General features: G+C 37.7%; 1 protein-coding gene across 15 annotated transcripts in view; it reads right to left on the bottom strand.

Annotated features, from left to right (window-relative positions):
- Positions 1–21277, bottom strand: part of CCDC18 (coiled-coil domain containing 18) — a 172711-nt gene that overhangs the window by 141884 nt on the left and 9550 nt on the right. For 12 of the 15 annotated variants that reach the window (XM_021090190.1, XM_021090199.1, XM_021090194.1 and 9 more), the window contains 6 exons: positions 18932–19038; positions 16884–17012; positions 10176–10272; positions 8080–8201; positions 6783–7074; positions 1247–1371 (listed from right to left, as the gene is read on the bottom strand). In XM_021090190.1, the coding sequence (XP_020945849.1) occupies positions 1247–1371; positions 6783–7074; positions 8080–8201; positions 10176–10272; positions 16884–17012; positions 18932–19038 (872 nt within the window). Of the gene's footprint in view, positions 1–1246; positions 1372–6782; positions 7075–8079; positions 8202–10175; positions 10273–16883; positions 17013–18931; positions 19043–21277 lie in introns of those variants that run through there. The other 3 variants (XM_021090200.1, XM_021090201.1, XM_021090202.1) reach the window with 3 other exon arrangements.

The raw sequence follows: 21277 nt of genomic DNA on the forward strand, positions 1-21277 counted from the left end.
TTCGATCCCTGGCCTCGCTCAGTGGTTTAAGGATCTGGCGTTGCCATGAGCTGTGGTGTAGGTCACAGACGCTGCTCAGATCCCGCCTTGCTGTGACTATGGTGTAGGCCGGGGGCTACAGCTCAATTTGACCCCTAGTCTGGTAACCTCCATACGCTGCAGGTGCGGCCCTAAAAAGACAAAATAAAAAAAAAAAAAAAAGACATGGAAAAAAATTTTTTTTCAAAATATAATGTAAGTTAAAACTCCTGATATTAGTCAGCTATTGGCCAGGATATTGAAACACTTATATACCACTGATTACACTGAAACTGCCAATTTAGAAACTTATAGTATACACCCTATGACCCAGCAATTTTACTTTTAGAAATATTTGCTAGAGAAACTCTCCCATACTGTACAGGAAACATGTATGTGTATATATTTTGCAGTGCTATTTGTAATAGAGGAAAACTGGTAATAAGGTAACTACTACTTATTATTATTATTATTATTATTATTATTATTATTGCTTTTTAGGGCTGCACCCGTGACATATGGAAATTCCCATGCTAGGGGTTGAATCAGAGCTGTGGCTGCTGGCCTATACCACAGCCACAGCAAAAAGGGATCTGAGCCACGTCTGTGACCTACACCACAGCTCATGGCAACACTGGATCCTTAACCCACTGAGTGAGGCCAGGGATCGAACCTGCGTTCTCATGGATGCTAGTCAGATTTGTTTCTGCCGAGCCACAACAAGAACTCCTAAGGTAACTACTAATAAAGGAACAGATAAATTGTGACAGAGTTACAGGACAGACTCTTAGATAGCTATCAACACTAAACTAAACACACTAATCCATCCATTGATCAATCACTCCACCTACCTACCTCAACACAGATAAATTTGAAAATTTACAATTAAAAAACAATAAATGAGTGTATAAGAGTGTAAACATACACAAATGAATTGAAGATTATACACCCAACTCATGATAGTGGATACTTAGGAGAATGGGATTAGTGATAAGGATCAAAGGTATTATCCACCCTGTAATGTTTCATTTTTTATTTAAAGAAACAGATTTGAAAAAATATCAAAATATGTTAAGAATCAATTATTAGTTTAAAAATATGGATATCTGTTATAACACACATTAGACCTTTCTGCATATTTTTCAACTTCTCAACTAAACATCCTCATTTAATTACCAATTTAAAAATATATTATATTTGCTACAACTTGAGCATCTGAAAACCATACCTCAATTCCGAAATCACCATTTTATTTGTCTCACAGCAGCCAATATAACTGTCTTCCTTGTTTGACAAACTACTGGTCTGGTGCTTATAAAAAGATGATTTAAAACCAAACATCTCTCTTTTTAACTGCAAGTTTAAAAACAAACATATATGAACTTATAATATCTATGATGTAATTTTTTTATGCAGAACTCCAAGTTTAAAAAATTTTGTGTGAATTTAATAGAAACAATCTAACATCATCAATAGGCGAATGTAAAAATTTAAAACATAATGGGAAAACCACAATAGTTGAAATAAACCTGTATTACATACATCATTATGGCGACATCACATAATGTAACAGTGAAAAACAACAGAGGCATGTGTGGTAGTTTTAAAATGCACTAAACTATACATATATATTTTTTCCCCATATACATCCTTATGTGGCAATATTTAAAATATGGACAAAAAGGATACACATGAATTTCAGAACAGGAGCTTCCTCTGAGGAGAGAGGGAGAGAAAGGGCATCAGAGGATACATAGTGAGGATATTTCCCTATAAAACTTTATTCCAAAAATGTCTGAAGTAGATATCACAATACATTTCCCAGATTTAGCAAATGTGCTACAGTGGTCTCATATGTATTCTGTATGTTTTGAATAATGGAGTATTAGTTGAAAAAAGGGAGCAAGGTAAGCACTTAATGACTTTTACCTTCGAACTATATAACCAAACCACACTTTTTAGAAATAGAAAAAAAAATCTCCATTTCCAAACCATGTTACATGAGATCAAGCATGTATTACTACATCACTTTCAGAACCATATATAAAGTAATTCTCGATACCAAGTCAAATGAAAGTATCAATTTAAAATGAATGCTACCTACAATACCTTCTAAAGTCACACACACACAAAATTAAATACCTAGGAATAAACCTGACTAAGGAGGCGAAAGACTTATATGCTGAGAACTATAAAACATTAATCAAGGAAATTAAAGAGGATTCAAAGAAAGGGAAAGATATTTCATGCTCCAGGACTGGAAGAATTAATATCATTAAAATGGCCATACTGCCCAAAGCAATCTACAGATTTGATGCAATCCCTATCAAATTATCCATGACATTTTTCACAGAACTAGAACAAACAATCCAAAAATTTATATGGAACCATAAAAGACCCAGAATTCCCAAAGCAATCCCGAGGGGAAAAATCCAAGCAGGAGGCATAACTCTCTCAGACTTCAGACAATATTACAAAACTACAGTTATCAAGACGCTGTGGTAATGGTACCAAAACAGACATACAGACCAATGGAACAGAAAAGAGGACCCAGAAATAAACCCGGACACCTATGGTCAATTAATCTTTGACAATGGAGGCAAGAATATAAAATGGGAAAAAGAGAGTCTCTTCAGTAAGTGGTACTGGGAAAGCTGGACAGATGTATGTAAATCAATGAAATTAGAACACTCACCATGCACAAAAATAAACTCAAAATGGCTTAAAGACTTAAATATAAGACACCATAAAACTCCTAAAAGAGAACATAGGCAAAACATTCTTTGACGTCAACTGTATAAATGTACTCTTAGGTCAGTCTCTCAAAGCAATAGAAATAAAAACAAAAATAAACTAGTGGGACCTAATCAAATTTAAATGCTTTTGTACAGCAAAGGAAATTAGAAAAAAAAAAAAAAACCCTACAGAATGGGAGAAAATCATTTCAAATGATACAACCGACAAGAGCTTAATCTCCAAAATATACAAACAACTCATAAAACTCAACAGCAAAAAACAAAAACTAAAACTAAAACTAAAACAAAAAAACAAACCAATTGAAAAATGGGCAGAAGACCTAAATAGACATTTCCCCGAAGAAGACATACAGATACGGATGGCCGATAGGCACATGAAGAAATCCTTAACATTACTAATTATTAGAAAAATGCAAACCAAAAGTACATTGAGGTACCACCTCACAACAGTCAGAATGGCCATCATTAGTAAGTCAACAAACAGCAAATGCTGGAGCGGGTATGGAGAAAAGGGAACCCTCCTACACTGTTGGTGGGAATTTAAATTGGTACAACCACTGTAGAAAACTGAGGTATGTAGGTACCTCAGAAAACTAAAGATTGAACTACCATATGACCCAGCAATCCCACTCCTGGGCATGTACCCAGGCAAAAACTTTCATTGAAAAAAATAATGCACCCCTATGTTTACTGCAGTGCTCTTCACAATAGCCAAGACATGGAAACAACCTAAATGTTCATCGACAGATGAATGGATTAAGAAGATGTGGTACATATACACAATGGAATATGACTCAGCCATAAAGGAGAACAAAAGAATGCCATTTGCAGCAACATGGATGGAACCAGAGATGCTCATACTAAGTGAAGTAAGTCAGAAAGAGAAAGACAAATATGATATCACTCATATCTGGAATCTAATATACGGCACAATTGAACCTATCTATAGAAAAGGAAAAAACTCATGGACATGGAGAACAGACTTATGATTGCCAAGACGGAGGGGGAGGGACTGGAAATTTGGGGTTAGTAGATGCGAACTATTGCATTTGGAATGGATAAGCAATGAGATATTACTGTACAGCACTGGGAACTATATCTAGTCACGTGTGATGGACCATCATGGAGAATAATATGAAAAAAAGAATGTATATGGATGTACGGCTGAGTCACTTTGCTGTGCAGCAGAAACTGACAGAACACTGTAAATGAACTATAATAAAAATTTTAAAAAATAAAATGAATGCTACCTTCACCCTATTATTACCCAATTTCAAAAGCAAACATTACATTAAAAATCTGGGAGTTCCCAGATGATTCACTGGGTTAAGAATCCAGCATTGTCACTTCTGTGGCTTGGATCACTACTGTGGTGCAGGCTGGATCTGTGGCCCAGGAATTTTCACATGCTATGGGTGCAGCCAAAAAAAAAAAAAAAAAAAAATCTAAGCAAACAATCAGCACCCTAGGAAAGTAGATATAACAGAGGGATGGGAACCAGGAATCATACATTCTAGTTTTAATTCTGCCACTAGCAAGCTGGACAAATTATTTACTTTCTTGTGTACATTTTTTCACCAATAAAATGATGGTACTGAATCAGATGATTACAAAGATCCCTTTCAGCTTCATAATTCCTTGACAGTTTAAAATTACTAAGTCTACCATTCAACCATATATGAAACCAATCGTGATACACAGATAAATTTATTGATTTCACCTTTACAGATCTCATCTATCAATAACAAATTTCTGACACAAGCATACTTACCTTCTTCCTAATCTCACTTATAAATATGGTCGTATAGGAGGTCCTGTCATGGCTTAGAGGTTAATGAATCTTATTAGCATCCACGAGGACGCAGGTTCGATCCCTGGCCTCACTCAGTGGGTTAAGGATCCGGTGTTGCCGCAAGCTGCGGTATAGGTCGCAGACACGGCTCAGATCCCATGTTGCTGTGGCTGTGGCTGTGGCTGTGGTGTAGGTCTTAGGTCAGCGGCTACAGCTTTGATTATACCTCTAGTCTAGGAACCTGCATATGCCACACTGCAGCCCTAAAAAAGACAAAAAAAAAAATGAATGAATAAAGAAATAAATATGGTCATATACATAACTTATAGAGAAAAGGTGGCTGTCTACTACCATAAAACATCTTGATATTCTGTGTCATTCTAATGCGTACAGAAAAAGTTGCTCAACAGAGCCAATAGGGCAATGTAAACTAAAATCACAATGCAATACCAATTAATATCCATTAAGATGGCTATCATCAAAAGGCAGATAATAACAAACACTGGCTAAGATGGAGAGAAACACAAATCCTCCTATGCTGCTGGTGAGAATATAAAACGGTGCAGCCACTTTGGAAAACAGTTTGGCATAAACTTTCCATATGACTCAGCATTCTACTCCTAGGTATCTACTCAAGAGAAATGTGTGGCCAGAGACTTGTATACAGGTGCTCACAGCAGCATCATTCATAACAGTCCAGAACTGGAAACAACCCAAATGCTTCCACCTGTTGGTGAATCGATAAATAAAATGTGGCATATCCATACGAAGGAAAAATATTTAATAAAAAAAAAAAGGAGTTCCCATCATGGCACAGCAGAAAAGAATCCAACTAGAAACCATGAGCTTGCAGGTTCAATCCCTGGTCTTGCTCAGTGGATTATGGATCCAGTGTTGCCATGAGCTGTGGAGCAGGCCAGCAGCTGTATCTGCAATTCGACCCCTAGCCTGGGAACCTCCATATGCTGCAAGTGCGGCTCTGAAAAGCAAGAAAAAAAAAAAAAGGAAATGAAATGCTAATATACATTACGGTAAAAGAGCCTCAAAAACATTAAGAATGAAAAGACCAAATGCAAAAGACTATATATTGTATAACTCATTTATATATAATGTCCAGAAAAGACAAATCACTACAGGCAGAAAGTGGATTAGTGGTTCCCTAGGAATAGGAGTGGGTACAGGGGCTAATTTTTAAATTTTATTTTTGGCTACACCCATGGAAATTCCTGAACCAGGGATAGAACTTGCACCACAGGAGCTCCCACAGTGGCTCAGCAGAAATGAATCCAACTAGGAACCATCAGGTTGCAGGTTCAGTGGGTAAAGGATTCAGTGCTGCCGTGAGCTGTGGTTCAATTCGACCCCTAGCCTGGGAAGCTCCATATGCTGCAGGTGTGGCCCTAAAAAGCAAAAAATAAAAAATAAAAATAAATTAAAAAATAAATATTCTTTAAAAAAAAAAGAACCCACACCACAGCAGCGATCAGAGCCACTGCAGTGACCAACACCAAATCCTTAATCCACTGTGCCACAGAAGAACTCCCAGGGACTAATTTTAAATGGGGACAACGGGCCTTTTGGAAATGATAAATGTGTCTGAGAGCTGGATTGCGATGACTGTTGGAAAACTTGCAAATTTACTAAAAATTACTGACCAGTAAACTTAAACAGGGTGAATTCTATGGTACGTAGATGTTACTTCAACAAAATTGTTGTTTTTAAAAACTGTGCCATCCTTGGAGTTCCCGTTGTGGCTCAGCAGCAATGAAGCCAACTAGTATCCATGAGGATGTGGATTTGATCCCTGGCCTCAGTCAGTGGGTTAAGGATTTGGCACTGCCGTGAGCTGTGGTATAGGTTGCAGACATGGCTCGGATCCCACGTGGGTGTCGCTGTGGTGTAGGCTGTCAGCTGCAGCTTCAATTCCACCACTAGCCTACAACTTCCATAAGCCACACATGTGGCCCTAAAAAAAGCAAAAAAAAAAAAAAAAATTGTTTAGATAGAAAAAGATCTGATGACTGAAAGTAGACACGTAAGGAAAAAAATAGAAGGTAATAAAACAACAAAATGATGATCTCTTATAAAGGACTTTTATATACATAAAATTGAGCTGTGATGACTGTTGTACAACTATGTATGTAATAAGATTCACTGAGTAATTTAAAAAAAAATAAGGCACTTTGGTAAATATTTTCTTTGTCACACATACTTACTGGTAACTGGGATATAATTTTTTCCAAACTTCTCAGTTCCACCCTTGAACTTTCTATTTCTTGTTGACACAAATCCAGTCTCTCATTCTGTGTTGCAATACGAACTTTTAATTCTCGATTTTCATTCATTAGAGAAAATTTTTCTCTAAGTATTTCCTCTTTGTCCTCTAACTCACTTTCTAGCTTCAAAATACCTTGTCTAGATTCAGTTAGTTGTGCCATGACTTCTGAATTTTTCACTGCCATTATCCTTAATTTTTCTTTTCCATTATTATTTTCTTCTTTTAACTGCCTATGAAGAAAAAAGCATAAAAATGAAAATAAAATACACACTTTTCAATAATCATATTTTCAATAATCATATTTAATCTTACTTTTAAAATATTTTCAAGTCATATTTAGTTAATCTCACTTTTTAAATATTTTAAAACTTAATTCTGAAATAATACCTGCTCACACTTCCTGAGTGCCTCCTTAGAGCATGCTAGGCACCCACCACGTTATGCGGCAAGCACTATTGTTTCTCCCTGCTTAATTACAGATAAGGAAAATGAGGCAAAGAAATGTTATGAAACTTGGCCAGTGTCTCACGGTTTAAGTACTTGGGCAGAATAACTCCATTATCTTGGAAGCATCTCTGCTTCCTTTGTAAAATAGGAGAGCTCACTCCAAATTCCTGACACAAGGAAGCATCAAGACGGTTTTCAACAGTATAAGAAAAAATTGTGAACTATTAGCCACAACTGTAAATGATAAAGTCTAATTAACCATTAACAGTTTACTATGCAGTAATATTTCTGAATATATATGTATATACATGTTTTATAGAACATATATACAAAATACGTCAAAACATGTCAAACATGTCAAAATATTAGAACAATTTAATGTTCAGAACTCTTACTGTATTTCATCAGTTCCCTTTTTCATATTTTTAACATCTCTGAAATGAATAGGTTGGATTAGGTGAGTCTTCATGATTCGAAGAATATATAGTTTACTAACCAGCTAATGCGGTCACACTACAAGGACATTCTGTCTCTGTTAATTTTTTCTAAATATATGCAAAACAAATATGTTGATCCTATTATTCTATATTTATAAGTACATTACCATCAACACATGTTTTATTCATTTAAAATTCTAATTTTATAAGAAAACAGTTTCTATCATGAAGCCTATCTTTCTACATAATTTAAGGCCATAATTACAGTATATAAAATATTCTACATTTAAGTGTTTCAGTTTTTTCTCCATTTCCACACAAAAATCCGCTTTCTACAATATGATACTATACCTTAACTTTTCCTTCAGAATTTCAAGTTCACTTTTATATAAACCACACTTTTCCTGTAGCCTTTTATTTTCTTTTTCACAGTTAATTAGATTTTTCTCTAAAATTTCTTCTTCAGCTTGAACCTAAAACAATAATTTGTTTTAAGTGGACACACTAATGTGGTCATAAGTTTTAGGCGTTCAAACTAAAACGCTGTGATTTCAGAAAAAAGCAGGAGAGTGAAGTAACTATTCTACAAGGTTAGGTCCCCAGCCTGAGGTGAAAGGAGCAAAGGGAGCTTCCTGGGCAAGAAAGAACGCACAACAGGGCAGGGGATGGGATGACCTGCCCAGAAATGGTTAAGAGCCTGCAGGAGAGCAACCACAGCACTCCTACCTGAAAGCAGAACTGTTCTGGCCTCCCGTGGACAAGGCGGGCTACTCATGTAGGAATTCTTGCACCAAGTTACTAACGGTCAACTTTACCACAAATGTTCCAGAGAAGTAATTTTTGAAATTTCAGCCACAGAATACTCCCAATGAAATCACAGCCCCAAATTCAAAACAGATAAAAGTCAAGCATCCAGGTTTGAGCAGTGGGAATGGAGGACTGGACAGATCTGCCCCACTTCTTTGGTTATGGTTATTTAACTCTACGGCTCTGCTGAGCAGTTTGACATTGATAATCCTAAGAAGTGTGGGGGGAAAAATCATCTCTTACATTTTCTTTCCTCTATAAAGTCTTCCCTCTGCAGGAAGATATTCCCCCTACGAAATACTCTACCTCCCCTCCAGAGTACCTTATACAAAATCCCTTCTACACTGTTTCATTTCCAGAGGCACCTTTTCTAAGGCTTTCAAAACAGTGATTGATTGATTGATTCTATGGCCACGCCCACAGCATATGGAAGTTCCCGAGCAAGGGACTGAGTCCAAACTTCAGCAACACTGATCCTTTAACCCACTGCATGGGGCCAAGAATTGAACCCACACCTCCGCAGCAACCTGAGCCACTACAGTTAAGATTCTTAACCCACTGCACCACAGCAGGAACTCCAAAACGGTGATTTTATTAATTCACACTTCAGACTTCAGTATCTAATGAGGTTGCGGGTTTGGTCCCTGCCCTCGCTCAGTGGGTTAATGATCCGGCGTTGCCGTGAGCTGTGGTGTAGGTTGCAGACACGGCTCGGATCCCGCGTTGCTGTGGCTCTGACCTAGGCCGTAGGCAGGTGGCTGCAGCTCCGATTCAACCCCTAGCCTGGGAACCTCCATATGCCGCGGGAGTGGCCCAAGAAATAGCAAAAATAAATAAATAAATAAATAATAATAATATTTTTATTTTTAATAATAATTTTTCTTCAATCTTTTTATCTTCCTTTGAACAGAATTTATAAATATTATGTAAAGACTTTATATGAACATCCAACATGTGGCCTCCCTCCAAACAAATTTATTATGTGGTATTACTTGAAGATATTCAGTGAATATAATTAAGCCGCTATATTACATGTAGAACTGTCCAAGGGCCCTTCCCTCTGAGAGGCAGAAGTGAGCCCTTCTCAGGGTGGTGGGTCTAGGGAGACCAAACGAAGGCTACATCATCAACTCTGACTTCATTTCCATTGAGCTGATGGGAACAAACTGCCAGCTTTTACTTCTAGCTCCAAACTTCTCATTTATCCCATCTTTCTCTATACTTTGCTGCTTCTCTGATTTCCACTTTTTTCCTTCTTTGGATAAAAAAGTTTCTTCCCGTTGCACAGGTGGAAACAAATCTGACTAGTATCCATGAGGATGCAAGTTCAATCCCTGGCCTTGCTCATTGGGTTAAGGAGCTGGCTTTGTTGTAGCTCTGATTCAACCCCTAGCCTGGGAACTTCCATACGCCACAGGTGCGGCCCTAAAAAAAGAAAGAAAAAAAGTTTCTGCTCACTATAAGAAGATTGTGAATGTTATACTTAACCAATAATTATGACTCTTTATTTCAATGATTTTATTAGGAATGAGATCATAAAAATTACTCCCTGCTTTAACCATAAAGATATTCTATTTACGTCTACCTATTTTCAGAACATGAACAACCCAAAACACTGAATTTGCAAAATTGCCTCTTACCTTTTCCAGTTTTTCAGCCACTTTTTCCTTATAATGTTGGAAAGCTTTACTTAGCTCTTCAGCATTGTATAGTGCTTCATTCCTTTGTCTTTCAGCTCTAAAATTTAAAAAAGGATGACTAATAAAAGTAAAGAATGCTCTGCACTTGTATATTTAAGTTCCAAAGTAACCTATATTTAATTTTAAGGAATAACTAAAGAGAAGCAGATTTCTCTGTACTAAAAAAGAGTGTAAGGCTTAAACAGCAAAATGAAGAACAAAGATTAGACTACAATAATTTCTTCACTGTATGATATCAATACGAAAAATAAAACTTGGAGTTCCTGTCATGGTTCAATGGTTAAGAAACCTGACCAGTATCCATGAGGATGCGGGATCGATCCCTGGCCTCACTCATTGGTTAAGGATCCGGCATTGCTGTGAGTTGTGGTATAGGTTGCAGACATGGCTCAGATCTAGCATTGCTGTGGCTGTGGCGTAGGCCAGTGGCTATAGCTCTGATTTGATCCCTAGCCTAGGAACCTCCATATGCCACAGGTGTGGCCCTAAAAAAAGACAAAAAGGAAAAAAAAAAAAAAAGTAAAAGAGAGCGAAAGAAAACTTAAAATACATAAAATACTTATAAACTTTGAAACATACATACATTATCATGTGTTGGCAATTTTTTCTCTGTCTGGAAAAGACAGATTAGGGAAGAAGCCTGAGGTTGTATGAGAAATCTTCAAAGATCAAGTATTATAGAATCAGCCTACCGTATACTACATTGAAATACTCAGTGAATCCTGTCATCTTTGCAAAGGCCAAGTAAATTTTCAAAAAGGTATTTCAAATGACAGTAACTTTTAGTGATACAAGATATAAAAACTACACAGCAAAGTCCAACCACTAGCAAGCACTGTCTTAAGCCCAGCTGTGCTGTCTCAGCCCTCAGCTGATCCCTCCCTTCCTCATACTTCTTACACTGAACTGAGACTACTGGGCTACACTGCGTCGACTTCATACCTACACCCAAAAACTTTTCTATATTCAAACCTATATTCATCACATTCTTTCGAAGTTAGTTACTCTTTTCTAATCCAAGGTGAATTCCATCTATAATCTGGATCTCAGCCCCTCCCTTACAGGAACTTCTACTTTCTGCACTTTCAGTCTCTTCTCCATCGGCTTACAAATTCAAGTGAAAATATTTCTTACTTCCTGAATATACACGGTTCTTAAGTTTGGACAGCAACTCTGGATATAACAGATGTCTGTATGGGTCCAAGTTTTGGATAAAAAAATAATTTCAACAATAAGGAATTTATTTGAAAATACAAAAGAATATATTCCATTCCTTAGTTGGCATAGCTAGAATCAGAGAGCAAAGAATACATGCATTTCTCACTTAAAAAACCTCCATAGATAACGTGCTTGCCTCCATCATCCTTCCAAGTTAAACTTACCCACTTTATACTAACCTACTCTTCCTCATCATGACCTTTTAGAAAGGTCATGACTTTTTCAGTCATGCAGAAGAGAGTGAATAATTATATCCCTATTTATGAATCTTAACTCTTTGCGATTCTTATTTCAAGCAGCCTTTTTTATTTTAAGCAAACAAAACACATTACAGACATTACAGAGTTGAGGTCACCGTGTGTTCCCCTCGTAATCCCGTTCCCCTGACTTCTTCCAGAGGTAATCCTAGTCTATTTTAATATTACCATACATTTTGTACATTCATATGTTAACCTAAAAATCCACAAAGAGTACATCAGAGTTTGTCTATTCTAAGAGGCACACTGTTTTCACATTTTTAAGATCTCTAAAACTGGTACATATTGTACGACTGATGGCCTATCATAGCTTCCTGGTGATTTTTTTCCATAATGATTACTAAAATAACTGTGTACTTTAAAATCTGTGGAATCTTACATTCAATGAAATATCATAGTCTATTTTCCATGTTTTTACACTTTATATGAATGGTACCACTATACATATAGATAGATAGATAGATATCTTCTTCCACAAATTGCTGTTTCTCATTATCATTCAAGATCTATACTCATCCATATGACTATAGTTCATTTAAAAAACTTACTATAGGAGTTCCCGTCGTGGCGCAGTGGTTAACGAATCCGACTAGGAACCATGAGGTTGCAGGTTCCGTCCCTGCCCTTGCTCAGTGGGTTAACGATCTGGCGTTGCTGTGAGCTGTGGTGTAGGTTGCAGACGCGGCTCGGATCCCACGTTGCTGTGGCTCTGGCATAGGCTGGTGGCTACAGCTCCAATTCAACCCCTAGCCTGGGAACCTCCATATGCCAAGGGAGTGGCCCAAAGAAATATTAAAAAGACAAAAAATAAAATAAAATAAAAAACTTACTATATACTATTCTGTTGTATTAAAATAATATAACTTTTTTTTGGTCTATTTAGGGCTGCACCCATGGCATATGGAAGTTCCCAGGCTAGGGGTCGAGTCGGAGCTGCAGCCACTGGCTTACACCATAGATCACAGCAACACTAGATTCAAGCCGTGTCTGCGACCCACACCACAGCTCACCAGCAAGGCCAAATCCTTAACCCACTGAGCAAGGCCAGAGACCAAACTTGCGTCCTCTTGGATGCTAGTCAGACTTATTTCTGCTGAGCCATAATGGGAACTTCTAAAATAGTATAATTTATTCATCCTTTTTTTTTTTTTTTTTTTTTTAGTTGATACATTGCTGAGGTTGCTTCCAGCTAATACAAATGTAACAATGAACATCCCTCTGCACAGTCTGTTGGCAGTATGTATGAGAGCTTCTTTAAGATAAATAACTAAGGGAGTTCCCGCTGCGGCACAACAGGATCAGCAGCATCTCTGGTGTGCTGGGATGTAGGTTCAATTCCTGGCCAGGCACAGTTAGTTAAGGATCAGGCACTGCCACTGTGGCATAGGTTGCAATTGCGGCTGGGATCTGATCCTCGACCCCGGAATAACTAGGAACTATCTACCCTAAAGAAGCTTCCAAAAGGTATTTTTCTTTTTTTGTTTTGTTTTGTGTCTTTTTAGGGCCGCACCTGTGGCATATGGAGGTTTCCAGGCTAGTAGTCAAATCGGAGCTGCAGCTGCTGGCCTATACCACAGCAACAGCAACACCAGATCCGAGCCGAGACCTACACCAGAGCTCACCGTAATGCCGGATCCTTAACCCTCTGAGCGAGGTGCCAAGGATTGAACCTGCATCCTCATGGATACTAGTCAGACTCATTAAATGCTGAAACACAACAGGAACACCAGTTATTTCTTCTCTTTCTTTCTTTCTCTCTTTTTTTTCTGGCTGCACCCATGGCATCTACAAGTTCCCAGGCCAGAGACTAAACCAGTGTGATAAAAGTGACTTAAGCCATTGCAGTGACAACACTGGAGCCTTAACCTGCTGTACCACAAGAGAACCCCAGCAAAAGGTATTTCAAAGTTGAAGGCATTATGTAGGTGCACTTTCAGTTTTATTAAATCATTAAAAAAAATTTTGTTCCGCAGCTATACCAATTTACTCTCAACCAGAAATGTGTATGAGAGTTCGTTAGACCATATTCATTCACCCACACTTAGAGAAGCAGTATAGAATAATAAAACAGTAACCTAATCTCAGCCTTCTGACAATCTCTGAGAAAGATATGTGCCAAAAATAAGGAACTGAGAAGTTAAGCAACTTGCCCAAGATATCCCAAGTGACAGTGAGTGTAAACTGTTTCCAAAATCTTTCTACCTAACCACTTTGCTCTACTAGCTCTGGCATGGTGTTTAATCCAGTGGGGCCTAAAACACAGTGTTGGGGTTCAAATTCTACCTCCACCACTCTCTAAATGAGTGACCTTAACTATTCTCTAATTCAGTTTCTTCATCTATTAAATGAGCGCATTATCAAACTCATATGATTGCGGATTAAATCAGTTACACACCTAAAGTGCTTAGAAAAAGTATTTACAAATAAAGGCTCAGTAGGTTATAATTATCAAATTTAAAACTTTTGCCAATCTGATAGTGTGAAATAATTGCAGCTTTATAACCCCAAATTGTTTTTTTGTTTGTTTGTTTACCGGCACACCTGCAGCATATGGAAGTTCTCTGGAGTCAATCACAGTTGCAGCTGCAGGCCTAAACCACAGCCACAGCCACACCACCACTGGATCTGAGCCGTATCTGCAACCTATGCTGCAGCTTGTGACAATGCCAGATCCTTAATCCACTGAGGAAGGTCAGGGATCGAATCCACATCCTCATGGACTCTATGTCAAGTTCTTAATCCAATGAGCCACAATGAGAATTTACATTTTTTAGCCTTGCCTGGGGCATGCAGAAGTTCCTGGGCCAGGGATGAAACCCGTGCCACAGCAGTAGCCAGAGCCACAGCAGTGACAATGCTGGATCCTTAACCACAAGGCCATCAGGGAACTCCTTAATTTACATTTTTGGCCACAGTAAGGTTAAGCAACTTTCGTGTGTCATTGGCCATTTGAGTCTCCCGTCCTTTATGTCTTCAGATTCTTTGTCTCTTATTGCTGGATTCCCTTCCCCACCTATTTTAAGCAATTTGTGAGAGTTCTTTACAAATTCTGATTACTAATCTTTGTGAATTACACTATTTGGAAATAATTCCCCAAGCTTTAGACTTGTCTTTTTCACTTAATTGATGTGTTTTATAGACAGAAGATTTTTATTTTCATGGACTTAAAATTTAACAGTCTTTTCCAGTAATATTTATGCTTTCTGGCTCTATCCCTCCAAGGAACTCCTTTGCAAAGGTTTTGATCTTTCAGTTTCAGAATGTCAATCTTCATTCTAGTTCAGCACAAAACTCCAAGTCTTCACATCACATCTTTACTTAAAAATCTCAATTCCATATTTATATTCTCCAGGTTAAACTACAAACCCTTTGGCATGAAACATCGAGCCATTTACACCCTGGACCAAGCCTGTCCTTTTTGCCTTATATCCTCTACATGTGTCCATTTCCAAGTATACGAAACTCCTAGAGGTCTTCAGCAATAATGTACTTCTATGCTTTTGCATATACTGTCTGGAATGTGTCCATTCCTGCTTGTTTACCTTGTGAAAGCAAAGTCAATACTCTACCCAAAAAATTATCTCTTATCTAAGTTCTGAAGAGAACTTATCGCTTTCTTTGAACAACTTCTTAGCTATAAGGCTGATCTTCATGTATTACTATCTTGTTATTTTAAAAAATATAGGTACAAAAAGCTCATCTAAATAAATAAAGCCTGAATTTCAGAATTTTTTTTTCGTTTTCGAACTCCTTTTTTTTGGTCTTTTTAGGGCCATACCCTCGGCATATGGAGGTTCCCAGGCTAGGAGTCTAATGGGAGCTATAGCCACCGGCCTACACCACAGCCACAACAATGCCAGATCTGAGCCTCGACTGTGACCTACACTGCAGCTCACGGCACTCACAGATCCTCAATCCACTGAGCGAGGCCAGGGATCCAACCCGAAATCTCATGGTTCCTAGTCGGATTCATTTCTGCTGTGCCAAGACGGGAACTCCTTTTTTTTCATTTTTGGCCACACCGGCAGCAGAGGAAAGTTCCCAGGCCAGGGATCAAATCCAAGGTGTATCTGCAACCTATGCAACAGCTGTGGCAATACTAGATCCCTAACCCACTGTGTGGAGCTAGGGATTGAACAGGCAACGCCACAGAGACAAGCTGGATCCTTAACCCACTGTGCCACAGTGGGAACTCCATGAGTTTCAGAATAGTTAGCCACAGAGTTAACAATTACAAAAGCTACAATTGTCAGTGTTTAGTATTTACAAAGCACTTTACCTTTCTTTTTTCATTTTCATTTAATCCTCACATCAAGACAATATCATCTTGACCTAATACATAAACAAGCTGAGGTTCAAGAAGGTTAAATAGTTTCCCTGAGGTAACAAAGTCAGTGCGAGGTAAAAGCTGACTCCAAAACCTAAACATTTCCACTAAGGGACTGCCTACCAAATATATATATTGTCCCCCAGACTAACAAAACACTGCAGGAAAAATGTTTTTCCAAACCCATTTTTATGAAAAATAACAGATGGATTTTGAACAGTTTTTAGAAGTTTAAATAAACATGCAAACAAATATTTAATCTATTTATGACAACCTTTCAAAATATACTTTCTTCAAAACATTATTTATGGCACACTATAAATTTTTAAAATGTATTTTTGTCAAGATAAAAATACAGATTATTTTTACCCTGTGTAAAAGCCGCTAAAATTACATTACTGTAAAAATCTCATTAGAATACAAAATTTTTAATCCTTACTAGTTTAAAAGTTAGTTGACATTCAAAGATAATGATTATATGGTCCAAAAGCTACCTACAAAACTTTATCTTAAGACACGGCTTGTACAAATAGATATTGTATTATATACTCCTAAAGGAAGTCTCTGCCATGCTTTCTCATGAACTGTATTTAATTTCAGAAATAATATCATTACATTGATAATCATTATTAGGCTTTAAAGGATTAATCACAATTCAAAATGCCAATAACATAAAGTCCACATGCGAAAATTTTAATAGAAAAAAAATTTTATATTAATGGACAAAAAAGAATATTAAATTTTCTATTGCTACATTTCCAAAATTTTTCCATTTTAAAAATTAGGTAGAATTTTAAGTAAAAATTTTCCCCTACAAAAACAATTATTTGCTTTAGAAACACATACCTCTTTCCTTGTTTACTTTGTTCAAGTAAGTCAACCTTCAACCTTATACATTCCTCTTGGGACTTCTGCAAACACTGTTCCTTTTCAATCACCATTTTCTGACTCTGCTCTAATTTATCTTCTGCCTCTCTATAAAATAAAGATATTTTTAAAGGTTGTTGAAGAGATTACGCCAGGTATGCACAAATAGTTCTATATCAGGAATTCCATTGGTTTAAATCATTGAGTTAAGAGAAACAAATATTTAGCAAGACACTGAAAAGATATAGTCATTACTTGCCAACTATGAGTTTTTATAAAGAATAAAAGAATACTTTTATTAAAGTTGAACTGTTTTCTGATATAAAAGCTTATATCCTACTTAATGGTCAGATACTAGAAGCATACCATATGTTTCAGAAACTAGATAAGGATGGCTATTATCACCACTATATCCATGATTTTTCAGATAGTTGCAAAAAGAAAAAATGAAAAAGCATAAAATTTTGGAGAAGAAAAACATACTTTTCTTTTTTTTACGGGCACTCCCATGGCATAAGGAAGTTCTAGGGCCAGGGACTGAATCTGAGCCACAGCTGCAACCTATGCTGTAGGCTGGATCCTTAAACCCACTGTGCAGGGCCAGGGATAGAACCAGCATCACCACAGAGACAACAGATCTCAACCCACTGTGCCATAGCAGGAACTCCCAGAATTTTCTTTTTTTTGCTAATAGTATTATTAGCTACTGGGAAAATATTAAAACTATTAGAATTAATGAAAGGTATGACAAATAGTCCAATTACGAAATAATTAAAGTATTATACAAAGTATTATATAATATCAACGAACAGAACAAATTCACAACTAAAAATAAAAATACCTAGGAATAAACTTAACATACGTAATACAATGGAAATCATAAAATTGTGACAGTCACAAAAGACTTCAGTGTGCATCAGAATCGTCTGGAGGACTTGCTAAAACACAGATGCTGGGTCCTTCCTCCTACAGTCTGCAATTCACTAAGTCTGAGACAGGAAGTGAGATCTGCAATTTCTATCCAGTTCCCAGATGATGCTCATACTGCTGGTTCCAGACCTACTCTTTGAGAATCACTAAAATGGAATAATGTGGCTATTTACTACACATATATCTCTCATTTTATTCAAAGCAGAAGAGGAAGATAAATTATAAAGTGCCTGATTCCTTGTATTTTTTTTTGTGTGTGAACTCCCATTGAAGTATTGAGAATATATTACTATGCAGGGCAACAAATGAACTAGTTCATATTAAAAAAACATATCCAAATTTCCATTGTGGCTCAGCAGGTTAAGAACCCAACTAGCATCCATGATAACGGGGGTTCCATTCCTGGCCTTGCTCAGTGGGTTAAGGATCAAGCCTTGCCACAAGCTGTGGTGGAGGTTGTAGGTGTGGCTTGGATCTGGCGTTGCTGTGGCTGTGGTGTAGTCTGGCAGCTGCAGCTTCAATTCAACCCCTAACCTGGGAGTGGGGTATGGGTGTGGCCCTAAAAAGCAAAAACAAACAAACAAACAAACAAAAAAAATATAATTAAGCATCTCAGGTTAGATTTAGTCTTTTTCTCTTTTCTTTTTAGGGCCACACCCACAGCACATGGAAGTTCTCCAGCTAAGGGTGGAATCCGAGCTACAGCTGCCGGCCTACACCACAGCCACCTGGGGTTTGCGCAGGATCTGCAATCCACACCACACTGCAGCTCACAGCAACACCAGATCCCCGACCCACTGAGCAATGCCAGGGATTGAACTCATGTCCTCATGAATACTAGTAGGATTTGTTTCTGCTACACCACAACAGGAACTCCAGATTTAGTCTTTTTCAGCCTCTACCTATGTATCCTGCAGCCAAGAGGTGTTAGGATGGACTGAAAATAAGTCCACTTAGTCCAAACAATCCTAACGATCAAGCTCTAAGACAGTCTATAGACCACTAAAGATTTATTGGGGTGAGGGAAAGAATTGTGTAAGATACGTCAAAAAGTAAAAGTAGAAAAAAAATTTTAAAGCTATAAAAAGTCTATGTACCTCAAAACTTTATCTTGGGCTGAAACTTCTGCTTCCAAATTTATAATCTGTTCTTCTAAGATTGGTACATTGGCTGCCTGTTGTTGAGCAGATTCAAGCATAGAAACCTAAAACAAAAAACAACTTTTAGAGCACTTTCTTCACAAAATAAATTAATCTATTTGGTCATAAATTTCTTTTACTATCTGATAGGAAAAAACAGAATCTCTACTGATACCATCTAAAAAGATAAATTTCACATAAATTAAAAATATCATGGAGTTCCTGTTGTGGCGCAGTGGTTAAAGAATCTGACTAGGAACCATGAGGTTGTGGGTTTGATCCCTGGCCTTGCTCAGTGGGTTAAGGATCCGGCATTGCCGTGAGCTGTGGTGTAGAGTGCAGATGTGGCTCAGATCTCATGTTGCTGTGGCTCTGGCGTAGGCTGGTGGCTACAGCTCCGATTAGACCCCTAGCCTGGGAACCTCCATATGCCACGGGAGCAGCCCTAGAAAAGGCAAAAAAACAAAAAACAAAAAACAAAAAAAAAAATTTAAATATGAAAGACCAAATCATTTAAAATTATATAAAATTCTTATTGAATCTTCTTATGATTTAAAACCTAATTTTACATACATGCTTATTAGAGAAAGTCTAGAAAATACAGAAAAACAGTACTCCTATAATGCTGAAGACAGTGTAGGAGGGCATCCACAAACTACATTGTGTCTGGAAGAGAATACCACTAAGAGAATTACCCACCCAAAAAGGAAGCGGTATAGTACAGGGCAGGGATGAGGACCAGGCTGATAAGACCCTCTTCTTCCCATTCTGAAAACACCAAGTTATGTGATGGGCTTACCAGGAAGAGATAAAAAGTTATTCTCTGGAGAAACTGAACAGGAAAGGTTTGGGCCTCTCAGACATTATGTGGAAATTGAGCAAGGATAAGGTAGAGTTATAAATAAATATGGATTCTTTGCTGGAGAAATTCAAGAGCTCCAAAGGAAAAGGCCTCATATATGGATACTGGATTGGGGGAGGGGACGTCTCCCTACAAGAGAACAACAGATGAAGCCCGCTGGACAATAAACTTTACCTTTGCACAGAGAGCTTCCAAAAGCATTTAAATGCCTCCCTTAAATACAAATAGCCCAAACACAAATGTCTGAAAGCTTCTAACACAAAAGTCAGAGGCCAAAAGAAAAAAGCAATGGCAGCAGCAAGGCAAACACACACACACAAATCATTAAATCTTCAGAGAGCTATGAGGAGATACTGCATCAGGATACTATTAAACACAAAACAATCAAAGAACATGAAAAAGCTCAGGCAAATTCAACAGGATGACAATGTTGAGGAAATCTCCTAAAAAGTACACAGAAAGACAAAAAGATAGAAAACAGCAGAAAAAAAAGCTTGAAAGAGTTGGAGGACAAATCCAGGAAAGAAAACAGAAGAAAATTATCAAAGATTACATAAGAAAAATTTCAGGGAACAAAGAACACAAGATTTCAGCCTGACAGGATCTTCATGTACCCAGCACAATGAATAACAAAGGTTTATTCAAAGACACATCACTGTAAAATTTTAAAATACCAAGGATGCGGAGTTCCCTGGTGGCTCATTGGGTTAAGGATTTGGCATTGTCACTGCTGTGGCACAGGCTCAATCCCTAGCCTGGGAACTTCCACATGCTGTGGATGTGACAAAAAAGTTAAAAAAAAACACCAAGGAAAGAAGCAAGATTTTAAAAACTACCATAATAGAAAAATTATTTTAAAAAAAACACATGCCAAGAAAGGTAATTCACAATGGTATCAGATTTTCAGAGAAGCACTGAAGGATAGAAAACAAGAAAGTAATGTCCTAGAAATTCTGAGGTAAAATAATTTCCAACCCAGAATGATTTTAATCAAGTGTAGGGGAGAAATCAGACATTTCAGACGGACAAGGAAGCTACTGGGAAATATGCTCCAACTGAAGAGTAAACTGAGAAAGACCTGGGGCCCAGGAAACGGTAGATCCAACCTAGAAGAACATGAAAGAGGACTTGCAGGTGGGCAGCTAGACAGCAGGCTGGGAGGCCAATAAGCTTAGAACTATACAAAGACTGCCAAAAGGTAAATTATAAATACACTGATCAATACAATGGGGAATTTCAACAAAAGATTTCCAACGACATATATTCGACATCAAAGCTGAGACCGGGAGTTCCCAGCGTGGCGCAGTGGTTAACGAATCTGACTAGGAATCATGAGGTTGTGGGTTCGATCCCTGCCCTTGCTCAGTGGGTTAGGGATCCGGCATTGCCGTGAGCTGTGGTGTAGGTTGCAGATGCGGCTCAGATCTGGTGTTGCTGTGGCT

The sequence above is a fragment of the Sus scrofa genome, chromosome 4 (genome assembly GCF_000003025.6).
Source record: "Sus scrofa isolate TJ Tabasco breed Duroc chromosome 4, Sscrofa11.1, whole genome shotgun sequence".
Lineage (NCBI taxonomy): Eukaryota > Metazoa > Chordata > Mammalia > Artiodactyla > Suidae > Sus > Sus scrofa.